Below are 23,384 nucleotides of genomic sequence, written 5' to 3'. Positions count from 1 at the left end.
TGGCCTATATATTGCTTTTCATATGCCTTATGCAGTGTTTGTGCATTGGCAGTGATGGTAACGATGAAGGCCGATGGTAACCAGGCAAACTCATGACCATCATAGACCTCATCCAGAAACATCATTATCTGGGCAGAAGAAAAAAAAAACTAACTCATGCACTGTTGTGGGACTGCACCTTTTGTGTTTTTATATGAATGAAACAAGATTTCCCAAAGATCTCTGGGCCCACTTGCAGAATGAATGTAATGTTAATTGTTACTTAGTGTGTTTTTTTCCCTCTACACTGAATACAATAATCGAATCAGTTTAGTTTGAACCTGTGTTTGGCAATAAATCCTCTTCTCTTCATTTTCTGGCCTTGGGAATTACATTTCAGGCCACACAACTTTTGCTACAAGAGATTTTGGCCCAAATAATAATGTTTGGAGAACTAGAAAGTAACTACAATGACAGCTCTCATAGCCCTTTACTGACAAGCACAGGTCCAGAAGTACCTTCTCTGATATAAATTTATCCTTTGAATGTTTTAATATTTTGTGTTTGTTTATGTGATGTGGGGTATGGTATGTATTTATGTTCTGGTGGAACAAGCACAGAACTTTTTGTTTTCCTTGAATCAGGTGTTTATGACCTTTTATTCACAGTATGATGCTATTTTTGATTGAAAGCTGTATATTCTATTACTAGTATGAATGTTAATTCGAATTTTACTTGGAAATGTTATAAGCTTGATAGTAACAGCAGGTTTGGAGTCAATTTGCTTTCAGTTCTAAACGTCAAACAAATCAGCGTAATTAAGAGCCTTAATTCCAATCATTTCTGACAGATTTATGGTTATGGGAAAGAAAGCCCACTCACCAAAATGTAATTGAAAACCAGCTGGACTGGAAGTTAGTTGTCCCCAAACCTTTCTGATGTACTAGCACTGCTTCTGAAAAGGCTTTTTGCTTTCTGCTGTGCAGTGAAAGAATGAATGTTCTGCAATGTTTAATGCTTACAATTGCTACTACTTATTTGAATTCCTTGACACTGTAATTTACTTGAGCACAGAGCAACAATGTACAAGACCAGTAAATGTTAAAAGATAATTTCATTTTAAGCATTATTAGGTTTTGTAAGATAGACTGAATTATTAGAATAAATGGACTAAATGACTAAAATGTTTACTGTTTTATGTCTCAGGCAAACTCAAGAGAAAATCCCATTCTTGGGGTTATTTGAAGGGGTGTGCATAAGTTTGTCATTGACCTGTCAGTGTCATCTGACTGTTTATGACTGTTGTCATTGAGCATTATTCGGTCACTTATATCACTTACAATGAAAAGTTGGCATTGTTTGAGATGTTTTTGTCATAACAACTTGACATTATCAAACTTAAAATGTTTAGCTTATGTGGTTGGTTTTGACATTAGGTGTCATGAGACCATTGTAAGTGTGTAATGAATATTTTCCTTGACCTCAAGTGAAGTGGTACCATTTGGACTTGTCATAAAGATGCAGTTAAGTGTTATAAGGCCAGTTTGATGATAGAGCACAGTACCAAGGTAATTTAGCTTACAGAGTTATCTGATGGACAGACAGCAGTTAGCTAGCTTACTTGTTGTTAAAATAGACTAACCGCTGTTTGCTGTTATCTGGAGCTGGCATTAGCTAGTTGGCTCAGATTGCCGTCAAACTAGCCGCCTAAGTAGCCCACTCAGCCCTGGGGTGCCAGGAGCAAAACCCCAGCAAGAAAACCACCTTGGTACTGTATTCCCTGTTGTCAAACTGGCCACTGTTGGTCTCGGAAGTTGTGCTTGGTCCCAATTCAGCCTAGAGTTCCAGTCCAGCCAGACTCAGCTAGATGCTGTCAATGCTAGCATATATTAGCATAATGCTATTCGATACTGCAGATGTGCATTTTTAAACAGAGATGAGAACAAAGTGAGCTAACTAACAAACACCAGCTACAGATAACAGCAGATAGCAGTTAGCCTATTTTAGCAACAAGTAAATTAGCTAACCGCTAACGTTAATGTACAGTATTGTATGCCAAACCATGTATGCTACATCACTATTGGTACTGTACACTGGTGTCAAACTAAGATTTAATTACGTCTGTATGATGCTGAAGCAGTTTCATGAAGTCGGATAATGCAAAGTTGTCATAAAGAGATCTCAAACCATGTCAACTCAGTCAAAAACATTTATAAAGACTGTCATGTTCATGACAGGTGTCATGACACGTTTATGACAGTGTAATGACTTAGTCTTATGCAGACCCCCTCAAATAAAGTTTTACTGAAAATCCTTGGAGCTACAGTCTCTCTCTGGGATTCTACTGTGAGCTGTTAGTGTGTTGTGTTTCACATAGGATCTCTAAATATTACATCCCTTTGCAGTTGTGTGGGAGGTCTAGTATGAAGTGAACGGGGTCACCTTGGAGCAGCCTGCAGCAGTGTAGTGTTGGATCAGCAGAAAACTGCTCTTTGACGTAACAAGATGCTGCAGGCGAGAAAGAAACAAACCGTGAACACGCTACATACTAGTCATAGTGCCATCGAGTCATTCGCTTGTTCGTCAGAGCCTCCTCTTAGCTGATTATTTGGTTAAATGGAGGTTAGATAACCCCATGTTAGATGGAAAGAGGCTGAATTACTGGAAATATATCCCACTTTCCAAGTGCTCATTATCGCAAGCCAGGATTTGTGAAGTTACATTAAGCTGATGTTTCTGCTGTTGCTCACTTAATGAAAGGCATTAACCCTCGTAGATGGCTTTTAGACAGACGGCTATGAGTATCTAGGGTATTAGAAAGTTAGAACATCCTCTATTATATTTTATTTTCAGGGATTACAGACACTGATGCATACAAACCTGACATGCTTATGCAAAAAGATGGTAATAATGAACCCAAGCCACACTTTTCTTCTAACCATCTAAATCCAGAGATTAGTGCAGGCTTTACTCTGCATTTCATGGATTACTATTATATTCCACATTACATTAAATTATATATGTATGGCATGTCTGTATGTGCATAAATAAACATAAAATGGATGAGAGCATTAGTGAATGAATACATTAACTATACATTGTGTTTTAGAATTGACATGTAGCTGGAAGTGCGTCTTATATGCATTAGTGCACAGACACAGGCCTAATGGTGGGAAATGTGTCTGTGTAAGGGCTACTCAGTTGGCAGAGCAGAATAGGCTGTGGCATTATCATCCTGGCTGTTAGTGAGGTGGCCGGTTATGTAAGTGACAGGTTGGAATTTCATCATCCTGGATCAGGGCTAAGTAACGTCCGGACGGAGACGAAATGAGGCTGGAAGGACAGAGAGCTGCAGGGAAAACTGCCAAGAAAGATGGATGGAGAGATTTAGCTTTAGGGAGGCATAATGGGTAGAAGGAGGGGGAAAAAAGCTGCAGGGATGCCAGAAATAGCAGGAAGAAATGAAAATGCAACTGCCAGAATGTATACATGGGTTCCATTTTTTAAGTTTTACTGTCAATTTGTATCCCTCATTTACCATGGGTTGTTTCACTGAGAGTAATGATTTATTTTATTTATTTATTTTTTTTAGAAAAGCCTTGCTCACACTCACATTTTTGGAATTGAGCTACACACAGATTCTTTGAAAGTTTCTTTTATAGACCAGGAAAAAAAAATACAGTTTTATGTGCACAAGGACTATGCTGGGAAAACATTTCTCTTACATTTTACTAAGGCTACAAGTAATGATTTTTTTCAATGTTGATTAATCTGTCGATTTATCAGTGATTTGCTTGGTTTATGAAATGTTGATCACTGTTTTGAGGAAGTTAATGTCCTCAGATGTCTGAGTTTACCCACAATACAGATGTTTAGTTTACTGTCATAAAGGAGAACAGAAACCAGAAAATATTTATATTTAAAAAGCTGAAATCAGAGAATTTTTACTTTTTTTCTTTAAAAATTTCACACGCTGAAAATTATCAAAGTAATTTTCGATTTACTTAACAATAGTTTCATAATCAATTAATCATTTCAGCTCTACATTTTACAATATGGTATACAAAATGTGAGTAGTTAGTGAAGTCAGACATCTCATACTGAGAAGTTCTTAAGTTCTCCCTCATTACTTCATGATTAGCCTTCCATTACTTACCATTTTAATAATCATGAAGGGGAAGTCCAGTAATTCATTATTATCTTCTGTAAGCAACACATAAACAGTTAGTTAATATTTGGCTTGTCACTCACTTATTCCTTAGTAAGTTCTCACATTTTTGTGTAACTTATTTTAAAGTGTTAATGATATTTCAATGGGCTATAGCATTAAAATGAAAGCTACATCTACATTACGTTACATTACTTCTGGTACTGTATTTTTTTATTTTTATAGGTGAAGGTCATCATGGACACTAATCCCTTCAGAATCAGTTTTATAACTGTGTAATGTAATAATAAAAGATGTAATACAGATGTGTAAAAATGTGTTAATAACATATCTAGGCAGTAGGTGTAGATGCTTTAATTAGTTAGATCAGTCAGCAAGCTTTTATCTTATTTGTGTTTTTTTTACACATTCTCTGTGAAACAGCCTTGTCCTACATTTAAAAAAGTAAAACAAGCTAATAGAAGAATGGTCAAACATCAGGGAAGGAAAAAAAGAGAAGAAAACACTAAATTTATCAAAAAAGCTTAACAAGTCTATGAAGTATGTATGATTTTTTTTAAATTACATAAAACAAAGAATTGAATTAAAACACAACCTAGTCAACATAGACCCAAATCTCTTGTTTTCTTGCAGTTATTGTGTTATTTGGGTACAGCTTCAGTTGTTCTGCACTATTATTATTATGCATTGAATAAAATTTGAAATGTCACATCAGAGGTTGCCAGTTTAGCCAATGATAGAAAAGCTGTCCCTCTAGGAAAACTGCATTAGTCCACTCTGTTCACACCAGACAGAAAAATAGCACATAATTTACACTATTAAATACTGTATGCCACTTTATCAAACACTGTATGTGTATTTTACAAATATACTGACTGAAAATGAGTTAATTTACTATTGTTTACATTTGGCAGCGTTCTACTTACAGTCATCCACAGCCCCACAGTTATCTGACAACACACCTGTCTCGTGATTTGTTTGCTTAATCATCAATACTGTAACAAGATGATATCAGCAGACACAGTGACGAGCAAACAGTTTGTTTAAACTCAGGAATGATTAAAGAGAAGTGAACACCTGCTTCCTGCTGTCTTTACCCATCACTGTCAGTGTTTGCTTTCAGTTTGGTGAGACGGGATCCTTTCTGAACACTGATTATGCAGCTGTGTCTGTTCCTTTTCTTTGTTCTCTCCCTGACAGCCGTTTAGACAGCAGAACAGAGGACACATGACATTAAATCAGAGGACAACAAATTACCATAACACTATCTGTAATGATACAATGCTTTATAATGGATAACAGATGAGAAAACAGGTGATATATACAGTACATCACTGGACATTTTTAGACAATTATGCACAACAAATTGTGTGTTAAAGCTGTGAAATGTGTTACATTTGGGTGTGTGTTCCGAGTATAAAAAGTGGAGCAGTTACACGTCTCCCATTCCCAACTTACTTTTTCCCAAAAGGATCCTAAATCCTGGAAGCTACTCTGTGTGAAGTAAGTGCAAGTGTGCAAGTGTGTGTTCACTGAACAAATTATTGCAGTGGGGTGCTGTTACTAACAAGCTCTCTTTAAGTGCCGTTTCCTGGTAGAACAGAGAAAGTCTTTTTTTTTTTTCCTCTTTTCATAATGCACCGTCGTTATTTCAGGTTCTCCAGAGACGGATGCCTGGAACCAGAAGAAACTGGATCCTCCCCTCCTCCCTGCAGCCAAGTGAGCTGTGTGCCCAGAGCCAAGAAAACTGAGCTAAAGTTTCACATCTCTCCTCCCCGGGGCTGCCCAGACGCCTGCCGCTTTGTTGGAGACAGACTGGCAGGCACAAAGCCACTCTGAGAGTCCCCGGGCAGCAGACACTGGACAGGTTTGCATCTCAGATCCAAGTCTCAGTATGCTGTGATTTAAAAGACTAGACAGTGTCCATTCAGTTCTATACAGTACACATTTACAACTATGCCAGCTCTTCAGAACATTGCTTCTCAATGAGTTTAAAGTGCCTTAAAGGGTTTTGCCCTGCAGGTAAGTTTTTCCTCTAGGTAGAGAGCCTAGATAGATAAGTACAACTTAAACATCTGCAATATAATTAATGGTTAAATGGACAATAGAGCAGTTTCTACCTCAAGCACAAATGCATTCGTACCTATTAAAAATAGTGGTTCATGGCTTTTGACAAGTGGAGAAACATGATGCAGTTAAAAAACCAAGGATAGACCGGCAGGGGAGAAAATGTTCTTGGAATGAGAGGTTTTATGTGGCTGTCAAAGCTCTCAGTTCCCTTGTTGGTTTCCAGGATGAGTAAATATTAAAGGGTATAAATCTTAAAAACGGTTCCATTTATATCCTCAGGTATCCTTTGGTTAGTATATCCTCATGTGGAAATATTCTTAGTTTGCTCTAGTTTGAGTTCAGTCCAGGAGAATAACACTGTCCTCTCCTGTAGATAAAATCCACTGTGTGGTTTCCAGTAAGCATCCAATGCTGGTTTAGTTTCCTCTATGATGTTACTGTGCAGTTCGTTCATGCGTCCATATCCCTTCAATCTGTCAGTTTGTGCACATAGTTGACAGGAAAGGTCCCATTCCTGGATGGATCCCCGTCTATGTGACCAACCTGTTAGGATAAAGAGTGATGTCATATTAATGATGTGAACATCTTACAAGTGTTTTCAGCTTGTGTTAAATCTTTCACATTGACCATGTTTACATATATACTAATTTTCCACCATTCTTCAGAGTATGATAACATTCCAAATTTGATAAAGGTCATGGAAATGGCATTTTTCGTTTGGATATTCCTAATTAGGCCTTCTTCGGATTGTAGCATTTTCCTAAGAAGACATGCCAAATTAGGAACATTCTTTGGACATTTGGAAAATACATATCAATTGGGGCTTTTGTAACAGTTTGCAAAGTTGGGGTAGAGGTGCATATTATGGAAGATTTTGATGTCCACAGGTCTTTACGTAATACACAAATATTGCAATGCGGACACTTTTTGAGAAGGTGGTTAAGCGAATAAAAGGGAGGCTGTGAAGTGGCTCCAGCTGTTTAATTTTTCTATAATTAGACTATGCACGGCTGCATGTAAACGGGAATAGTCATTTTCATTATCCGTGTAACATCTTTGAAGGAATAACATCTTTTAGAATAAGGCTAAAAAACTAAATATTGTCAGCATGTAAACATTGTAAATGACCAAGCTTCCACTATTATTCCAAATTTGATTATTTCAAATTTGATGGAGGTCATGCAAGACAAGATAGAATATTTATTTATTCTTCCCACAACAGGGAAATTGGATTACATGAACAGCACTGACTATTCCTAATAAGGCATTATTCTGAATGTAGCATTTTCCGATTAAGACGTGGGATATGCCAATAATATTCAGGCTTTAGGAGTATTCTTTGGACTTGTATACAGCTTTCAGAATATGCGTCTCAGCCGGGGTTTTTACCAGCAGTTTGTGACACGTGGCCTCTAGCCTGTTTACAGTCAGCTCTGTGAATTGTAATTGAACCAAATGACTGACAGTTTGCGAGGCTGGGGTAGAGATTCATGTAAAAAAGAAAAGCCCACAGAAACGCGGCTAGGTTTTAACATTATCGAGGACTTGAAAATCAACAGGTTTTTGGATATGCACAAATATTGTAACAACTGCATTTTGGTGGTTGACCAAAAGAAAGACGATCTGTTTGTGTAAATCAGAATAGGTATAGCTGCATGTAAACTGGAATATTAATGGAATATTCATTTCACTCAGCCATATAAACACCTTTTTCTAGGAAAATCAGAAAGGCATTCCAGGCACTTTAGAAACCAAATGGTAATGACAAAGAAGGAATTATAGTAGCATTGTTACCTTTTTTGTCTGTTTTTTTCTTCTGGTTATCCTGTTTTTTTGGGGGGTTTTTTTGTTTTTTTTTCAAGAGCATCCGACACATTGTTCATCTACAGTTGAGTATACAGGTCAACCAGCTTAGTAGGAATATTGTCTTTTTTGGAATAAGGATAAAAAACTGAATATTTTGTGCCTGTAAACAGAGTCATTGCTCTAAGAGGAATGGAGAAGGCACTGTAATGAAATTAAGAAGTTGTAGTTGCACTTACCCACCAGTGGGGGTCATTAGTGGCTGTGACCACAATGATCTCATCTTTGAAGAAGGCGAGGTGCTCTGAACTGACTGCTCTGCAGTCCACTAAAGCCTTGACACGCTTCTGATGTGGCCTGCTGCCAGAAACCTGCAGAAGACATGTGATATGATGTTTTTCAGCATGCCACCAGCAAATTTATAGTGACTGTGAAATCTCACAGGCCATTTCTGATTCTCCACAGAGGAACTGAAGCTTGTGATATGGACGACTTAAACTATCGGCTGCATGCAATAAAAAATAGGCTTCTGTGTGATTGTACCATAGCGTTCCTGCGGGGTCGAGGGGCACAGGTGACAGTAGGGGAGGATGACGGTGCTGGAGCTGGGGTGAGGCCTGGGCCGTTCCCCACTAAGCTGCAGTACAGCTCCTCCTGACTGCCCACACAGCTGGGAGACAACACACCACACTTCCCCTGGCTGCCTCCTCCACTGCTCGTCCGACGGTACGATGTGGTCTTCTCTGAACTGGAGGGTGGAGAAGTCATGTGAAATAACTGATCAGACACGGCTTCATATGCGATACAGAGCTGTTGACAAACATGTCAAAACAGGGGACAGCTGGATAATCTTTTTTTTTTTATCAGTAGTATCAAGAGTGTGCCTCTTTACACCTGATATTATGGTGTGTTGTCTCACCTGACAGGCCCTATGTGGTTCTGAGAGGATGCTGGTGTGACACTGCTTTGAGATCCAGAGCTAGAACCAGACTGGCCCTCCCAGCTCTGCTTCTGTCCCCTAAACAGACCCCCCTGTCCATGTGGAGACCTCGGCGGTCTCCCCCCTTGGCCTTGGCTTTCTATATTGGGTGAAGGAGTGTTGTGTCGGGCCTGTGTCTGGGGACTGGAGGAGTGGGAGGCCGGATTAGAACAGCGACGTGGAACGGAGTTGCCCTCCTGTGTTGTGACCGAAATCTGAGGGTCCGAGCGACCTGTGAAGGACAACACAACACTGTACATTATTTCTGTTTACAAAACCAATCTTAATTTTTAGTTGGTAGAGCTACTAATTCTTTCAGAGACAAGTGTGGCTTTAATATAGCAGCAACTAACTTTATTTTATTAACCGATTATTGTTAAAATTATTTGTTTTATGAAATGTCCAAAAAAGTTCATAATTTCCTGGAGCCCTAGTGAGGCCTCACCTCTTGGCTCAAGGGATGAGTAATGCATCAAGTAAGCAGGATGATTTTAGTAAATTCCAATCAGTGCAATCATAGGCAGCTCAAACAATCCATTATTTACCTACAGTTGTGGCAGAGAGGTATAGTTGTTGCATGGTAACATAAACCAAATCTAATTGTAACCACATTAATCACTTTTTTGCTTTTACTGTAAATTTATCATGATCACTATCTGAAGTCCTAGACTGTGTGGTATGTGCACCACTGTTGGTATGCAAGCTCTTCTAGTGGTACATGAAAAAAGGTCAAATATTTTGTAAAATGAAATTAATTTATTTAAAAACATATACTAAGAAATAATACAAAATGTCTAATGAAAAGACATAAAATTAGTGGTCAACTATTATATTAATGGCCAACTATTTTGATAAGCGATAAATCGTTCCAAGATTTTAAGAAAAAATGTCCAAATGCTCTGATTTTAGCTTCTCAAATGTGAATAATTTCTGTTTTTTTTTTAACTGAATATCCTTGGGTTGTGATCTTTTACTCCCTTTTCTGACATTTTATGGACTGAACAACTAATTGATTAATTGAGAAAATCAACTGATTAATTAATAATGAAACTAATTGGTAGTTGCAGCCCTGTTCACAACACAGTAAACTGCACATAACAGCTATTGTATGGAGCATTGTGGGAAATATGACATCATCTGGCTTTCAGCATGTCATATATTACTTGGTGGCAGTGTTCCACAGTGATTAGTGCAGCTGTTAAAAATGTGAGATGAGTAGTGTAAACTAGATTTAAGGACAATGAATTAAAAGCTGTGCTCATATGATGATATGATTGTGTTTTTTCTAACACACACTACAGTAACTCACCTCTCTGGATGCATTTAGCTGGCAGTGGTGGTGGTGCTGATGCTCCAGAGGGGGCGCTGTTGGCTGGAGGATTTCTGTATAGGAAGTCGAGATTCTCATATGTTTGACAAGGCCTACCTCCCGCGCCACCGTTGGCATTAGCCACACTCCAGCGGGCAAAGGCGTTTCCACCACCTCCGTTTGAGGACAGAGGAGAGCGGTTTTTGGGTAAGGGGCTAACCTGGAACAAAGCAGACAGGAGAACAAGGTTAATTCAATTCTCCTCAGCTTTCTTTGTATGGCCCTTTTCCTCATTAGTGGAGTAGAGACTGCAGTGGAAAACCCCTGATTCTACTCCAAGCTTTGAAAATGTTTTTTTGGCAGAGAGACTAAGTCAGTAATGAGGTTGGCTCCTTACCCTCTCATCCAGGTCATCCTCACTGTCATAAAACTCCTGAGACTGTGTCTCCCACATGAACTCCACGTGGATCTGAGAGTTGAACTTCCCACTCTGCGCCAGCTCCAACTAAAACACACACAGGATCACAAACACTCAGATATTCACTTCTACACATACTAAATATACACACATGATATTAGTAAAAGGCTAGTTTAGTTTATATTTGATCTGTTCAAATTTTTGTCTCAAATATTCAAGTTTCTTTATTTGTCTTTAATTATTTCTGTCTTCGTGCTCTTGTAACACTTGAATTTCCCCTCTGCTGACATCAGTAAAGGATTTCTTATCTTATAATACAGTAACTGTGTACCTGGCTCTATCAAACCAACAGTATTTACTCTGGTTTGTAGGTACAAACATTTTAATCTTTCTGTACAAACCGTTCAGTATTTTGAGACTAAACAATGAAGAAAAAAATGGACAGCTAAAGAAAGGGTATAATTATAAATGATGTCAACACAAACCATCAAACTTCCCTGTGCAATTTTGGGAAAATCCTCAGAAATTCCCTCCTGACAATCATCAGTTGTATCATTATGACATTGGGTTCAGCAGATGTTTAAAAACAAACTGAAAAACAATTAAGAGCTAAAGGTTTAAATGTAATCAGTGAAACAAAACTCTCAAGACTGCTGAAACCGCTAAAAAAAAAAAGATAAACAACTTCAATGCAAAATGAAATATAACTAGTTGGGAAACAGGGTTAATTTCAAAGCTGCTCACTTGTGTAACCTTTTTCAGTTGCCTGTGACACAAGGATGTGCACAATCAAACAGGATATTACACAAGGAAGGTCTAATTCAGCAGGGCAGATGGCCGGTAAGAAAATAAAACCAGTTTATAAATGATCCACACTGGGACCTGACGAGGATAAGATTCTTTGTCCAGGGAGCGAGTCCTCAGCCGAGCTTTGCTGCGCGGGGAGTTATTTCAAGGTAGTGTTTCCAGCTGTGGAAGTTGTCTTATTTTGTTTCTAGAGTTTGGTTTCTGGTAGGCATTTTAATGTTGCAACTCGATTCCTCTGTTGAACTGACCTCCTGGCTGCATGTGATCTTTGAATTCATGAATCAAATCTTAAAAGTTGGATTAAAAGAGAGAGAAAGCGGGGTCTCACCAGCTCGACACATTGTGCGTGCTGCAGCCGCCGTGCAACATCAAGGGCCGTCTCACCTCCAGAGTTCACTATTGGAGATGTAAAAGAAGGAAAGATTTAAGACACCAGTACACTGAGGAACGCCATAGAAAATTTGTGCTGTGATATAGGATCAAAAACATTTGAAGATTTCTGTAAGAGTTACTTTTTTCAGCAATCGAATGGCGAGCACTTCTGGGCTGTAAATTACTCAAAAACCCCCTTATTGCCAATATATATAGGAAAGCCATACATCCTCTCAATCTCCCAGGTCTCCAGTTTGTGGTTGTGAATTTCAACATCATCAATCAACAACTGTCTCAACTTTCCAGTTTATGATACTTCAGAACTTTTAAGGGGCCCCAGTATGCAGAAACATTGAAATAAAATAGGAAAATAACACATTATTACTGCATGCAAAAAATACTGTGTTGTTTTTGCTCTAAACTGCATGAAATCAGCATAAAATGTGTATGTCTGTAAAGGGGAGATTCCTGGGTAACCATAAAATACATTTTCATTCAGATATCTTGAGGTTAGAGGTCAAGGGAACCTGGCAATGCTAGCGTGACATGTATAAATCTCATATGATACCAGTAGTTTGATACTATCTTTAAAACTGAGCCCACTACAGCCTCTTTGAGATGGTAATTAGCTGAGGAAAGCATATGTATTTACTGACTGCACTGTGTGAAAGAGAAGCACAGTAAATAAAGTTAGATATACCTGTGTGTAGGGTTGCCTTTGCTTTGAGCAGCAACTTCAGAGACTCTGGCTTGTGATGCAGGATGCTGTAGTGAAGAGCTGTGTTTCCTTCTGCTGTTTTTCTCTCCAAACAGTTGCTGTAGAGTGAACATACAGAACAGTCAGGTGGTGTTAAACCAACTTCCAAAGCAACTTGAACAGCACCGATCAAGAACTTGAAGGTATAGTTCAGATTTTTTGAAGTGGGGTTGTATGAGGTACTTGTACATAGTCAGTCTAAATGGTGGTTACCAATGCCCACAGTTTGGGGAAGCAGAGAGGAGCACCATCACAAAATCTAACCACTGAACTGCTGTGGACAGGGTCAACAGCAAAAAGTATTTTAGACACTTAAAAAAGTTAACCTCAGTTATATTATCTAAATATCACTCTCTCCAAAGCCACCAGACTCCAGGGGCGAAGTAAGCCATTTTACCTCACAGGACACAGGGGTTACTGGTCTACTGCTGCACTGAACGGTTTGTTTGTGTGTTATTGTGTCACTTTTGTGTTTTAAAAGGATAGATCGGATTCACCAAAGTCACATAATAACACAAACTAACCAATCAAAGCGGTGTAGTCCAGCAAATCCCATGTCCTATAAGGTAAAATTGCTGTTTTTCCATAAGGAGTCCAGTTGCTTTGGAGTGATAGATACTTGGCTTATATAATGGTTTCCCATCAGAAACCATAGCTTAAACTGATATTGATTCTTTTGGTTGAAACTTTTTTAAGTGGCTAAAATATGTTTTTTTGCTGACCCTCTCCACAGCAGTATATTGCTTAGCTTCTGTGCTGGTACTCCTCTCTGCTCCTCCAAAGTAGTACACTAATAAACTTACTATTGAGTACCTCATAAAACCCTACTTCACATAATCCAGACTATCCATTTAATCCTCTTCTTCATACAAAGGAAGATACAAATCATACTTGACTACTTGTGTCTGACCTGTTCTGACAGAGGAAATCCACCAACGCCAGAGAGCTTCTTTCCTCCAGACGCACAGCAAGATGGAGAGCTGTCTCTCTGATCCCCTTAAACAGGAAGAAAAGAGAACAAATAAGGCCAAATTGTTGACCCTCGCTGCCAGTCAGTGGCCTCACTTTGTATCTGTCAATCAGATCTAAAGACGTGCTGTTAGAATACAGTGAAACTAATGTCAGAGGGTTGATTGTGCAACACTTAATGTGTGTTTGTGTCTTAAAAGGTGAAAACATGTCTATTTATGTAAAGTGCAGACAGGAGGGGCAGAGGAGAGAGAGAAGTGCCTGCGTAATTCAATGAGCTCGTCTCACTTGTTCTCAAGAGACATGAGCTCTGACCTAAAAGCTGAAATAATAAACGAGGGCCTAACCAACACAAACAAACACACACATACACTCATGCACACACACAAAGTGAAGTCAGCCTTGTTACACACACTGCTTATGCTGAGCAGGAAGTGTATGACGGGATGGTCGACCGTGATTAAAGACGAGGCGTTGAAGAGAGACAGCAGAGGCGGAGGATACAAGATGAGAGGATGAGGGGGGGAAAAAAGAGGGAGGGAAAGATTGAATTAGAGGCCAGAACCTGATGGGAGGGCCTCCGACTTCCCACCCTCATGAACAGCGCACACAAGAGGACAATTAACACATACTTCACATACTGTAACCATCCACACACCTCCTACATACTGTACGTCTTTAACATTTGGAGAATGAGATACTATTTTTGGTCTTTTCACAGTTCAGTGAACTACAGTGACAGGGAAAAGTTAACTTTTTGAAACATTGCACAAAACACGCCGGGTGGGCGGCCATGTCAGGATGTAGCTGTCATTCAGACTAAATGCATGACATCTGTGGGGATGTGATGGTTTAAATGTGTCACAAGATGATACGTGTTTAGTACATGTTTTCCACTCTAACGGGACACATTTGAGGAAGAGAAGCAGGTGTGGAGATACACTTGTGGCTGTAAATTATCTCTACCTGTCCATCAGGCAGCGTAAGTGGTTTGGCCAGGTCCGCTCCCTCAGCGTAGAGCTGTAGCAGAGAGGTGAGGTCACGACTCTTCACAGCATCGTACAGACGGCCAGGATCTGCTTCTTCTCTACGTACGACGTACCGGCGCTCAGCGTACTTCGCCACAATGTACTCCTTTCTGGCATTCCTGGTTGGTAAGTGGTAAGGAAAAATATAATAAGGTTGTTGCACCAAATTTAAGGGTAATGTTTCCTAAATTTAATAATAATTAAATTTAAACTTCTCTTTAAATCCCAGTTAATTTTTTTTTAACCTAGATTAAAGTTAAGTCTGTTGAACCAAAGCTTCAAATCCAAGTTAAAATGTGTTCCTGTATTGATGTGGAGGTTTAACTTTCAAATAGCTGCCTTTTTGAGATGGACTGAGCAAATCAATCATGTGAAGGGACAAACTCAACCCAATAAAGTTTTATGGATTGGCTCTTATTTTCACTGTCTTTTTTTTTTCTTACTGTGTTGTTGTCGTCCCCTTCTTAATCTTCTATTGTTTGGCCATAATGTCCCATTAATTCAACCAACTTTTTTTCTTTCTTTCTTTCTTTTTTTTTCACAAGAGGAGGAGAAATTAGAGCTTATATGTGAAGCCATCATGAGTTGGCTAACTAGGCTAACTGATGTCTCAGCTAGCTAGCAAACAATATTTTGTGTTGCTAACTTTTTAACTAGCTAGCAAACAATGCAATGTTTTGGTAACTTTTTTCACTAGCTATCGAGCAATGTCATGTTTTGTTAGTTTTTTAGCTAGTTAACAAACAATGTAACATTTTGTAAAGGAATACAGAACCACTAAAAGTTAACACCCCCCATTTTATTACTACTAGGTCCTGACAGCACTTAAATTTGTGTTTTATTCATTTATTTTTAATTTGGGTAAGCAGGTGTCTTGTATTTACAAAAAAGAGATTAGTTTTTAATTGTGCAACAGAGCTCTGCTAAATTTTACATCTGGATTTACTCACACAAATTCTGTTCAACCTTGAGTAGGACAAATCTTAGATTAAATAAATATTTGTGTGTGTAACCCAGTCAAAGTATAATGAAAACAAATCACCAAACTATTTTTTAATTCTTTTGAACAGTCGGATTATTGGCGTTAAAAGACATCAGGGACTCACATGTCACTTTGTGGCAATGGTTTGACAGAGTCGTTTGGAAGGCCCGCCTCCATGATGTCATTGAATCTGGTGTTGCCAATACTGACAGCCAGCTGAAATGACACACAAAGCAGCTCCAAAGATGAGACATTAAAGCATTTTAAGTAAAGGCAGACAGTTACATAATGTGTGTAATTAGGAAAAGCTGGGACTCTGTCTGTTTTCATGTGTTTCCGTGTGTGTGTGTGTAGTACCAGAAGCTCAGAGGTGCTCAGCAGGTCCAGAGTGAGTGACTGAATCCTGGAATAATGAACACCCAGCTCTCTGTGGATGCCAGAGCACTCTATACAGGTCAGGATGCCCAAATTGGTTGACAGCCATGTTGGATCTGAGACACACAGAGCGAGAACAGTCACCAGACTGTTAGAAACACACTGACTCTGTAAAAACACAGCTTGAATTGATAAATGTTGTTGGTTATGAATAATGTCATGCTTGTAAAATAAATTTAACTAGTTCGAAAATATTATTGTTTAATCTTCTGGTGTATTTCGACACGTAATTCTGCAGTGATCATCAACAACGATGTCTGGCTGACCTGGAGCTCCACAGTCAGCGCAGGCCTCGTTGCCAGGCATGTGTCGAAGCTCGCCGATGATGGCTCGGGAAAGTTCCTGGAGCCCGCTGTCCTGGAGGTGGAGCTGATCTCCTCCTAACGCTGTGTTCAACGCTTCCTCCTTGCTGTTCTGCAGCACTGACACCCAACTAAAGTACAGATACATACAGAAAACTGGTGATAAAAGAGGCAGCATTTGTTTTCCACATTTTGTAAAAACTCACATGGAGAGGAAGCCACAGTTTGTGGCATCACCGGAAACCAAATGATCGATCATTTGAGTCACTTTTCCAGAAGATCAAAAGTGGTCCACCATGTGTTTTGCATATGTTTTTGCTCAGTTGTCTAGTGATAAGTCATCGTCACTCTCACTTTCTCAGATTCAAGGATTTCCTGCCACCCAGAATCATACTGAACCTCATGTCTTTCATTTCTGAAGCTCTGGTACTTTTCCCTACAAACCAATTCCATCTCCCTCTGTCCCTAAACTCACACAGCTCAACACATCAAAGAATCAGCCGGGAGGCCCACACACAAGGGCAGGGGACAGAGGAACCCACATGTACTCCCCTCAATCCCCACATCACAAAAAAACAAAGTTCCCTCGCTTGCTGTCTGTGGCTAGAAAGAAAAGTTCCTCCCAACACCAGCTGGGCCAAGGGGCTCCAAGAGGACAGCTCTTTCTTTCTGGATCCTTTAGTTTCGCTCCCTTTTTGTCCACTGTCAGCACTTCTTTGCTGCATACATCATCAGAATACACATTCTTCCATTTAACCACACAGTCTCAAATCTTTCTGCATCCCCAATTCCAAAAAAGTTGTGGCATTGTGTTAAACGTACCTAAAAGCAAAATGTAGTGATTTGCAAACATTTTTGACTTATATTCAGTTGAATATAATACAAAGACAAGATATTTAATGTACAAACTGTTTTTTTTTTGTATACATTCATTCTGAATTTGATGCCTGCAACACAAAAAGGTTAGGGATTTCACCAACCACAAACCATATTATCATGAAAACATTTAGAGAATACGGAGAAATCTCTGCATGTAAAGGGCAAGGCCAAAAACCAATACTGAATGCCTGCTGACCTTTGACCCCTGTAGCACCCAATAATGTAATAATTTACTGAAAATGTAATAATGCCTGAAAATGTAATAAAATTTACACTTAACTCAATCGAAAATGTAATAAAACTCAATAATGCAATAACTTGACTAATAATGTAATAAAATATGATATTGCAATAACATTTTTACCGATAATGTAATACCTTATTACATTATTGGAGATTTATTACATTTTCAGGAGGGTCTTTTTTTAAAAAAAAAAAAAAAAAAAAAAAGATAATGTAAATTTGACAGATAATGTAATATAGAGTTCTACATTTTGTGTTTTGAGAATCCAAGACTGTTGTATAGCCTACACTGGATTTGAAACAACAGAATGACTGAATTGCAGACCTATACCATACAGCTATATGCACATGCAGATACTCAGGGACATCCTGGTCCTGCTGAGTGTGTGATGGACTTACCTCCTTTGGTGACCAGAATTCTGGTATAGTTTTTGAGCAGCACTGGAGTCCCCAGGTAACTTCCCTAAACGTACCTCTTCACTTCAGTTTTCCAACATATCATTACCTCATGAAAACAAGTCAATGACACTTCATTTGTAAAGATATAACATAAGCATTTACATTTACAATTCTATAAATAGTCTAGTAACATACTAAGGTGAACAGATTTCTTAAATGCCCTGCTCACAGACCCATAGTATAAAATTCAAAAAATCGAACCAAGATATCTTCTTTCAGGCAATCTCCATTTATTAACAAACACGTTAATGATGTAAACAACAGTGAATATAATAGCCTATAACATATAACCAATCCTGAAACAGTCATTTAACAGGGTGTTTCCATCAAAGGACCCAAGAAAAGGTGAAAGTGCAGCTTCACAAAAAAAAAAAAAAACTGACCAGAGACAGAGAGAGAGACGGACGAAACATTACAACAGTCAAAGTTTCCAACATCTTAACAGCTTCAGTGGGTTGCCACTGTCCTGACTACAGAGAGTATCTGACATAACAAGCCACAGCACAAATGATAGACTGGAGCAAGACCCATATTAATAGTCCTTTTGTGAACATTTAGTGTCCGTCTGTGTTTATTTTGTGTCCCTCTCTGGTCATTTTATTTTCGTTTTTGCTGCTTTTGTGTCTTTCTGGTCATGTATGTATGTATGTATGTATGTATGTATGTATGTATGCTCTCTCCACTATGTATGTATGTATGTATGTATGTATGTATGTATGTATGCTCTCTCCACTATGTATGTATGTATGTATGTATGTATGTATGCTCTCTCCACTATGTATGTATGTATGTATGTATGCTCTCTCCACTATGTATGTATGTATGTATGTATGCTCTCTCCACTATGTATGTATGTATGTATGTATGTATGTATGTATGTATGTATGTGTGCTCTCTCCACTATGTATGTATGTATGTATGTATGTATGCTCTCTCCACTATGTATGTATGTATGTATGTATGCTCTCTCCACTATGTATGTATGTATGTATGTATGTATGTATGTATGTATGTATGCTCTCTCCACTATGTATGTATGTATGTATGCATGTATGCTCTCTCCACTATGTATGTATGTATGTATGTATGTATGTATGCTCTCTCCACTATGTATGTATGTATGTATGTATGTATGTATGTATGCTCTCTCCACTATGTATGTATGTATGTATGTATGCTCTCTCCACTATGTATGTATGTATGTATGTATGTATGTATGCTCTCTCCACTATGTATGTATGTATGTTTGCTCTCTCCACTATGTATGTATGTATGTATGTATGTATGTATGCTCTCTCCACTGTGTATGTATGTATGTATGTATGCTCTCTCCACTATGTATGTATGTATGTATGTATGTATGTATGTATGCTCTCTCCACTATGTATGTATGTATGTATGTATGCTCTCTCCACTATGTATGTATGTATGTATGTATGTATGTATGTATGTATGTATGTATGTATGTATGCTCTCTCCACTATGTATGTATGTATGTATGTATGTATGTATGTATGTATGTATGCTCTCTCCACTATGAATGTATGTATGTATGTATGCTCTCTCCACTATGTATGTATGTATGTATGTATGCTCTCTCCATTATGTATGTATGTATGTATGCTCTCTCCACTATGTATGTATGTATGTATGTATGTATGTATGCTCTCTCCACTATGAATGTATGTATGTATGTATGCTCTCTCCACTATGTATGTATGTATGTATGTCTGTATGCTCTCTCCATTATGTATGTATGTATGTATGTATGTATGTATGCTCTCTGCATTATGTATGTATGTATGTATGTATGTATGTATGTATGTATGTATACTCTCTCCACTATGTATGTATGTATGTATGTATGTATGCTCTCTCCACTATGTATGTATGTATGTATGTATGTATGTATGTATGTATGCTCTCTCCACTATGTATGTATGTATGTATGTATGTATGTATGTATGCTCTCTCCAAAATGTATGTATGTATGTAAGCTCTCTCCACTATGTATGTATGTATGTATGTATGTATGTATGTATGCTCTTTCCATTATGTATGTATGTATGTATGTATGTATGTATGCTCTCTCCACTATGTATGTATGTATGTATGTATGCTCTCTCCACTATGTATGTATGTATGTATGCATGCTCTCTCCACTATGTATGTATGTATGTATGTATGTATGTATGTATGTATGTATGCTCTCTCCACTATGTATGTATGTATGTATGCATGCTCTCTCCACTATGTATGTATGTATGTATGTATGCATGTATGTATGTATGTATGCTCTCTCCACTATGTATGTATGTATGTATGTATGTATGTATGTATATATGTATGCTCTCTCCACTATGTATGTATGTATGTATGCTCTCTCCACTATGTATGTATGTATGTATGCTCTCTCCACTATGTATGTATGTATGTATGTATGTATGTTCTCTCCACTATGTATGTATGTATGTATGCTCTCTCCACTATGTATGTATGTATGTATGTATGTATGCTCTCTCCACTATGTATGTATGTATGTATGTATGTATGTATGTATGCTCTCTCCACTATGTATGTATGTATGTATGTATGTATGTATGTAAGTATGTATGCTCTCTCCACTATGTATGTATGTATGTATGTATGTATGTATGCTCTCTCCACTATGTATGTATGTATGTATGTATGTATGTATGTATGCTCTCTCCACTATGTATGTATGTATGTATGTATGTATGTATGCTCTCTCCACTATGTATGTATGTATGTATGTATGCTCTCTCCACTATGTATGTATGTATGTATGTATGTATGTATGTATGCTCTCTCCACTATGTATATATGTATGTATGTATGTATGTATGTATGTATGTGTGCTCTCTCCACTATGTATGTATGTATGTATGTATGCTCTCTCCACTGTGTATGTATGTATGTATGTATGTATGTATGTATGTATGTATGTATGTATGTATGTATGTATGCTCTCTCCACTATGTATGTATGTATGTATGCTCTCTCCACTATGTATGTATGTATGTATGCTCTCTCCACTATGTATGTATGTATGTATGTATGTATGCTCTCTCCACTATGTATGTATGTATGTATGTATGTATGTATGTATGTATGTATGTATGTTTGCTCTCTCCACTATGTATGTATGTATGTATGTATGTATGTATGTATGCTCTCTCCACTATGTATGTATGTATGTATGTATGTATGTATGTATGTATGTATGTATGTATGTATGCTCTCTCCACTATGTATGTATGTATGTATGTATGTATGTATGTATGCTCTCTCCACTATGTATGTATGTATGTATGTATGTATTCTCTCTCCACTATGTATGTATGTATGTACGTATGTATGTATGTATGCTCTCTCCACTATGTATGTATGTATGTACGTATGTATGTATGTATGTATGTATGTATGCTCTCTCCACTATGTATGTATGTATGTATGTATGCTCTCTCCACTATGTATGTATGTATGTATGTATGTATGTATGTGTGCTCTCTCCACTATGTATGTATGTATGTATGTATGCTCTCTCCACTATGTATATATGTATGTATGTATATATGTATGTATGTGTGCTCTCTCCACTATGTATGTATGTATGTATGTATGTATGCTCTCTCCACTATGTATGTATGTATGTATGTATGCTCTCTCCACTGTGTATGTATGTATGTATGTATGTATGTATGTATGTATGTATGTATGTATGTATGTATGCTCTCTCCACTATGTATGTATGTATGTATGCTCTCTCCACTATGTATGTATGTATGTATGCTCTCTCCACTATGTATGTATGTATGTATGTATGTATGTATGTATGTATGCTCTCTCCACTATGTATGTATGTATGTATGTATGCTCTCTCCACTATGTATGTATGTATGTATGCTCTCTCCACTATGTATGTATGTATGTATGTATGTATGTTCTCTCCACTATGTATGTATGTATGTATGCTCTCTCCACTATGTATGTATGTATGTATGTATGTATGCTCTCTCCACTATGTATGTATGTATGTATGTATGTATGTATGCTCTCTCCACTATGTATGTATGTATGTATGTATGTATGTATGTATGTATGTAAGTATGTATGCTCTCTCCACTATGTATGTATGTATGTATGTATGTATGCTCTCTCCACTATGTATGTATGTATGTATGTATGTATGTATGCTCTCTCCACTATGTATGTATGTATGTATGTATGTATGTATGCTCTCTCCACTATGTATGTATGTATGTATGTATGCTCTCTCCACTATGTATGTATGTATGTATGTATGTATGTATGTATGCTCTCTCCACTATGTATATATGTATGTATGTATGTATGTATGTATGTGTGCTCTCTCCACTATGTATGTATGTATGTATGTATGCTCTCTCCACTGTGTATGTATGTATGTATGTATGTATGTATGTATGTATGTATGTATGCTCTCTCCACTATGTATGTATGTATGTATGCTCTCTCCACTATGTATGTATGTATGTATGTATGTATGTATGTATGTATGTTTGCTCTCTCCACTATGTATGTATGTATGTATGTATGTATGTATGTATGCTCTCTCCACTATGTATGTATGTATGTATGTATGTATGTATGTATGTATGTATGCTCTCTCCACTATGTATGTATGTATGTATGTATGTATGTATGTATGTATGCTCTCTCCACTATGTATGTATGTATGTATGTATGTATTCTCTCTCCACTATGTATGTATGTATGTACGTATGTATGTATGTATGCTCTCTCCACTATGTATGTATGTATGTACGTATGTATGTATGTATGTATGTATGTATGCTCTCTCCACTATGTATGTATGTATGTATGTATGCTCTCTCCACTATGTATGTATGTATGTATGTATGTATGTATGTATGTATGTATGTGTGCTCTCTCCACTATGTATGTATGTATGTATGTATGCTCTCTCCACTATGTATATATGTATGTATGTATATATGTATGTATGTGTGCTCTCTCCACTATGTATGTATGTATGTATGTATGTATGCTCTCTCCACTATGTATGTATGTATGTATGTATGCTCTCTCCACTGTGTATGTATGTATGTATGTATGTATGTATGTATGTATGTATGTATGTATGTATGCTCTCTCCACTATGTATGTATGTATGTATGCTCTCTCCACTATGTATGTATGTATGTATGCTCTCTCCACTATGTATGTATGTATGTATGTATGTATGCTCTCTCCACTATGTATGTATGTATGTATGTATGTATGTATGTATGTATGTATGTATGTATGTTTGCTCTCTCCACTATGTATGTATGTATGTATGTATGTATGTATGTATGCTCTCTCCACTATGTATGTATGTATGTATGTATGTATGTATGTA

At 37.7% G+C, this 23,384-nt stretch overlaps 1 protein-coding gene across 2 annotated transcripts in view; it reads right to left on the bottom strand.

Annotated features, from left to right (window-relative positions):
- Positions 1–5,416: 5,416 nt before the first annotated feature.
- Positions 5,417–23,384, bottom strand: part of asap3 (ArfGAP with SH3 domain, ankyrin repeat and PH domain 3) — a 60,361-nt gene continuing 42,393 nt past the window's right edge. Inside the window, exons 14-26 of one of the 2 annotated variants that reach the window (XM_084741976.1) lie at positions 16,343–16,509; positions 15,999–16,132; positions 15,766–15,857; positions 14,598–14,778; positions 13,573–13,658; positions 12,606–12,721; positions 11,862–11,929; positions 10,706–10,813; positions 10,309–10,528; positions 8,940–9,231; positions 8,564–8,768; positions 8,264–8,391; positions 5,417–6,760 (exon numbers count right to left, since the gene is read on the bottom strand). In XM_084741976.1, coding sequence (XP_084598102.1) covers positions 6,748–6,760; positions 8,264–8,391; positions 8,564–8,768; positions 8,940–9,231; positions 10,309–10,528; positions 10,706–10,813; positions 11,862–11,929; positions 12,606–12,721; positions 13,573–13,658; positions 14,598–14,778; positions 15,766–15,857; positions 15,999–16,132; positions 16,343–16,509 — 1,810 coding nt within the window. In that variant the 3' untranslated portion in view covers positions 5,417–6,747. Of the gene's footprint in view, positions 6,761–8,259; positions 8,392–8,563; positions 8,769–8,939; positions 9,232–10,308; positions 10,529–10,705; positions 10,814–11,861; positions 11,930–12,605; positions 12,722–13,572; positions 13,659–14,597; positions 14,779–15,765; positions 15,858–15,998; positions 16,133–16,342; positions 16,510–23,384 lie in introns of both variants that reach the window. The other variant, XM_084741975.1, reaches the window with a different exon arrangement.

This window comes from Lutjanus erythropterus, chromosome 18, assembly GCF_056507025.1.
Source record: "Lutjanus erythropterus isolate fLutEry1 chromosome 18, fLutEry1.hap2, whole genome shotgun sequence".
NCBI lineage: Eukaryota > Metazoa > Chordata > Actinopteri > Lutjaniformes > Lutjanidae > Lutjanus > Lutjanus erythropterus.
This window is presented reverse-complemented; position numbering and strand designations above follow the sequence as displayed.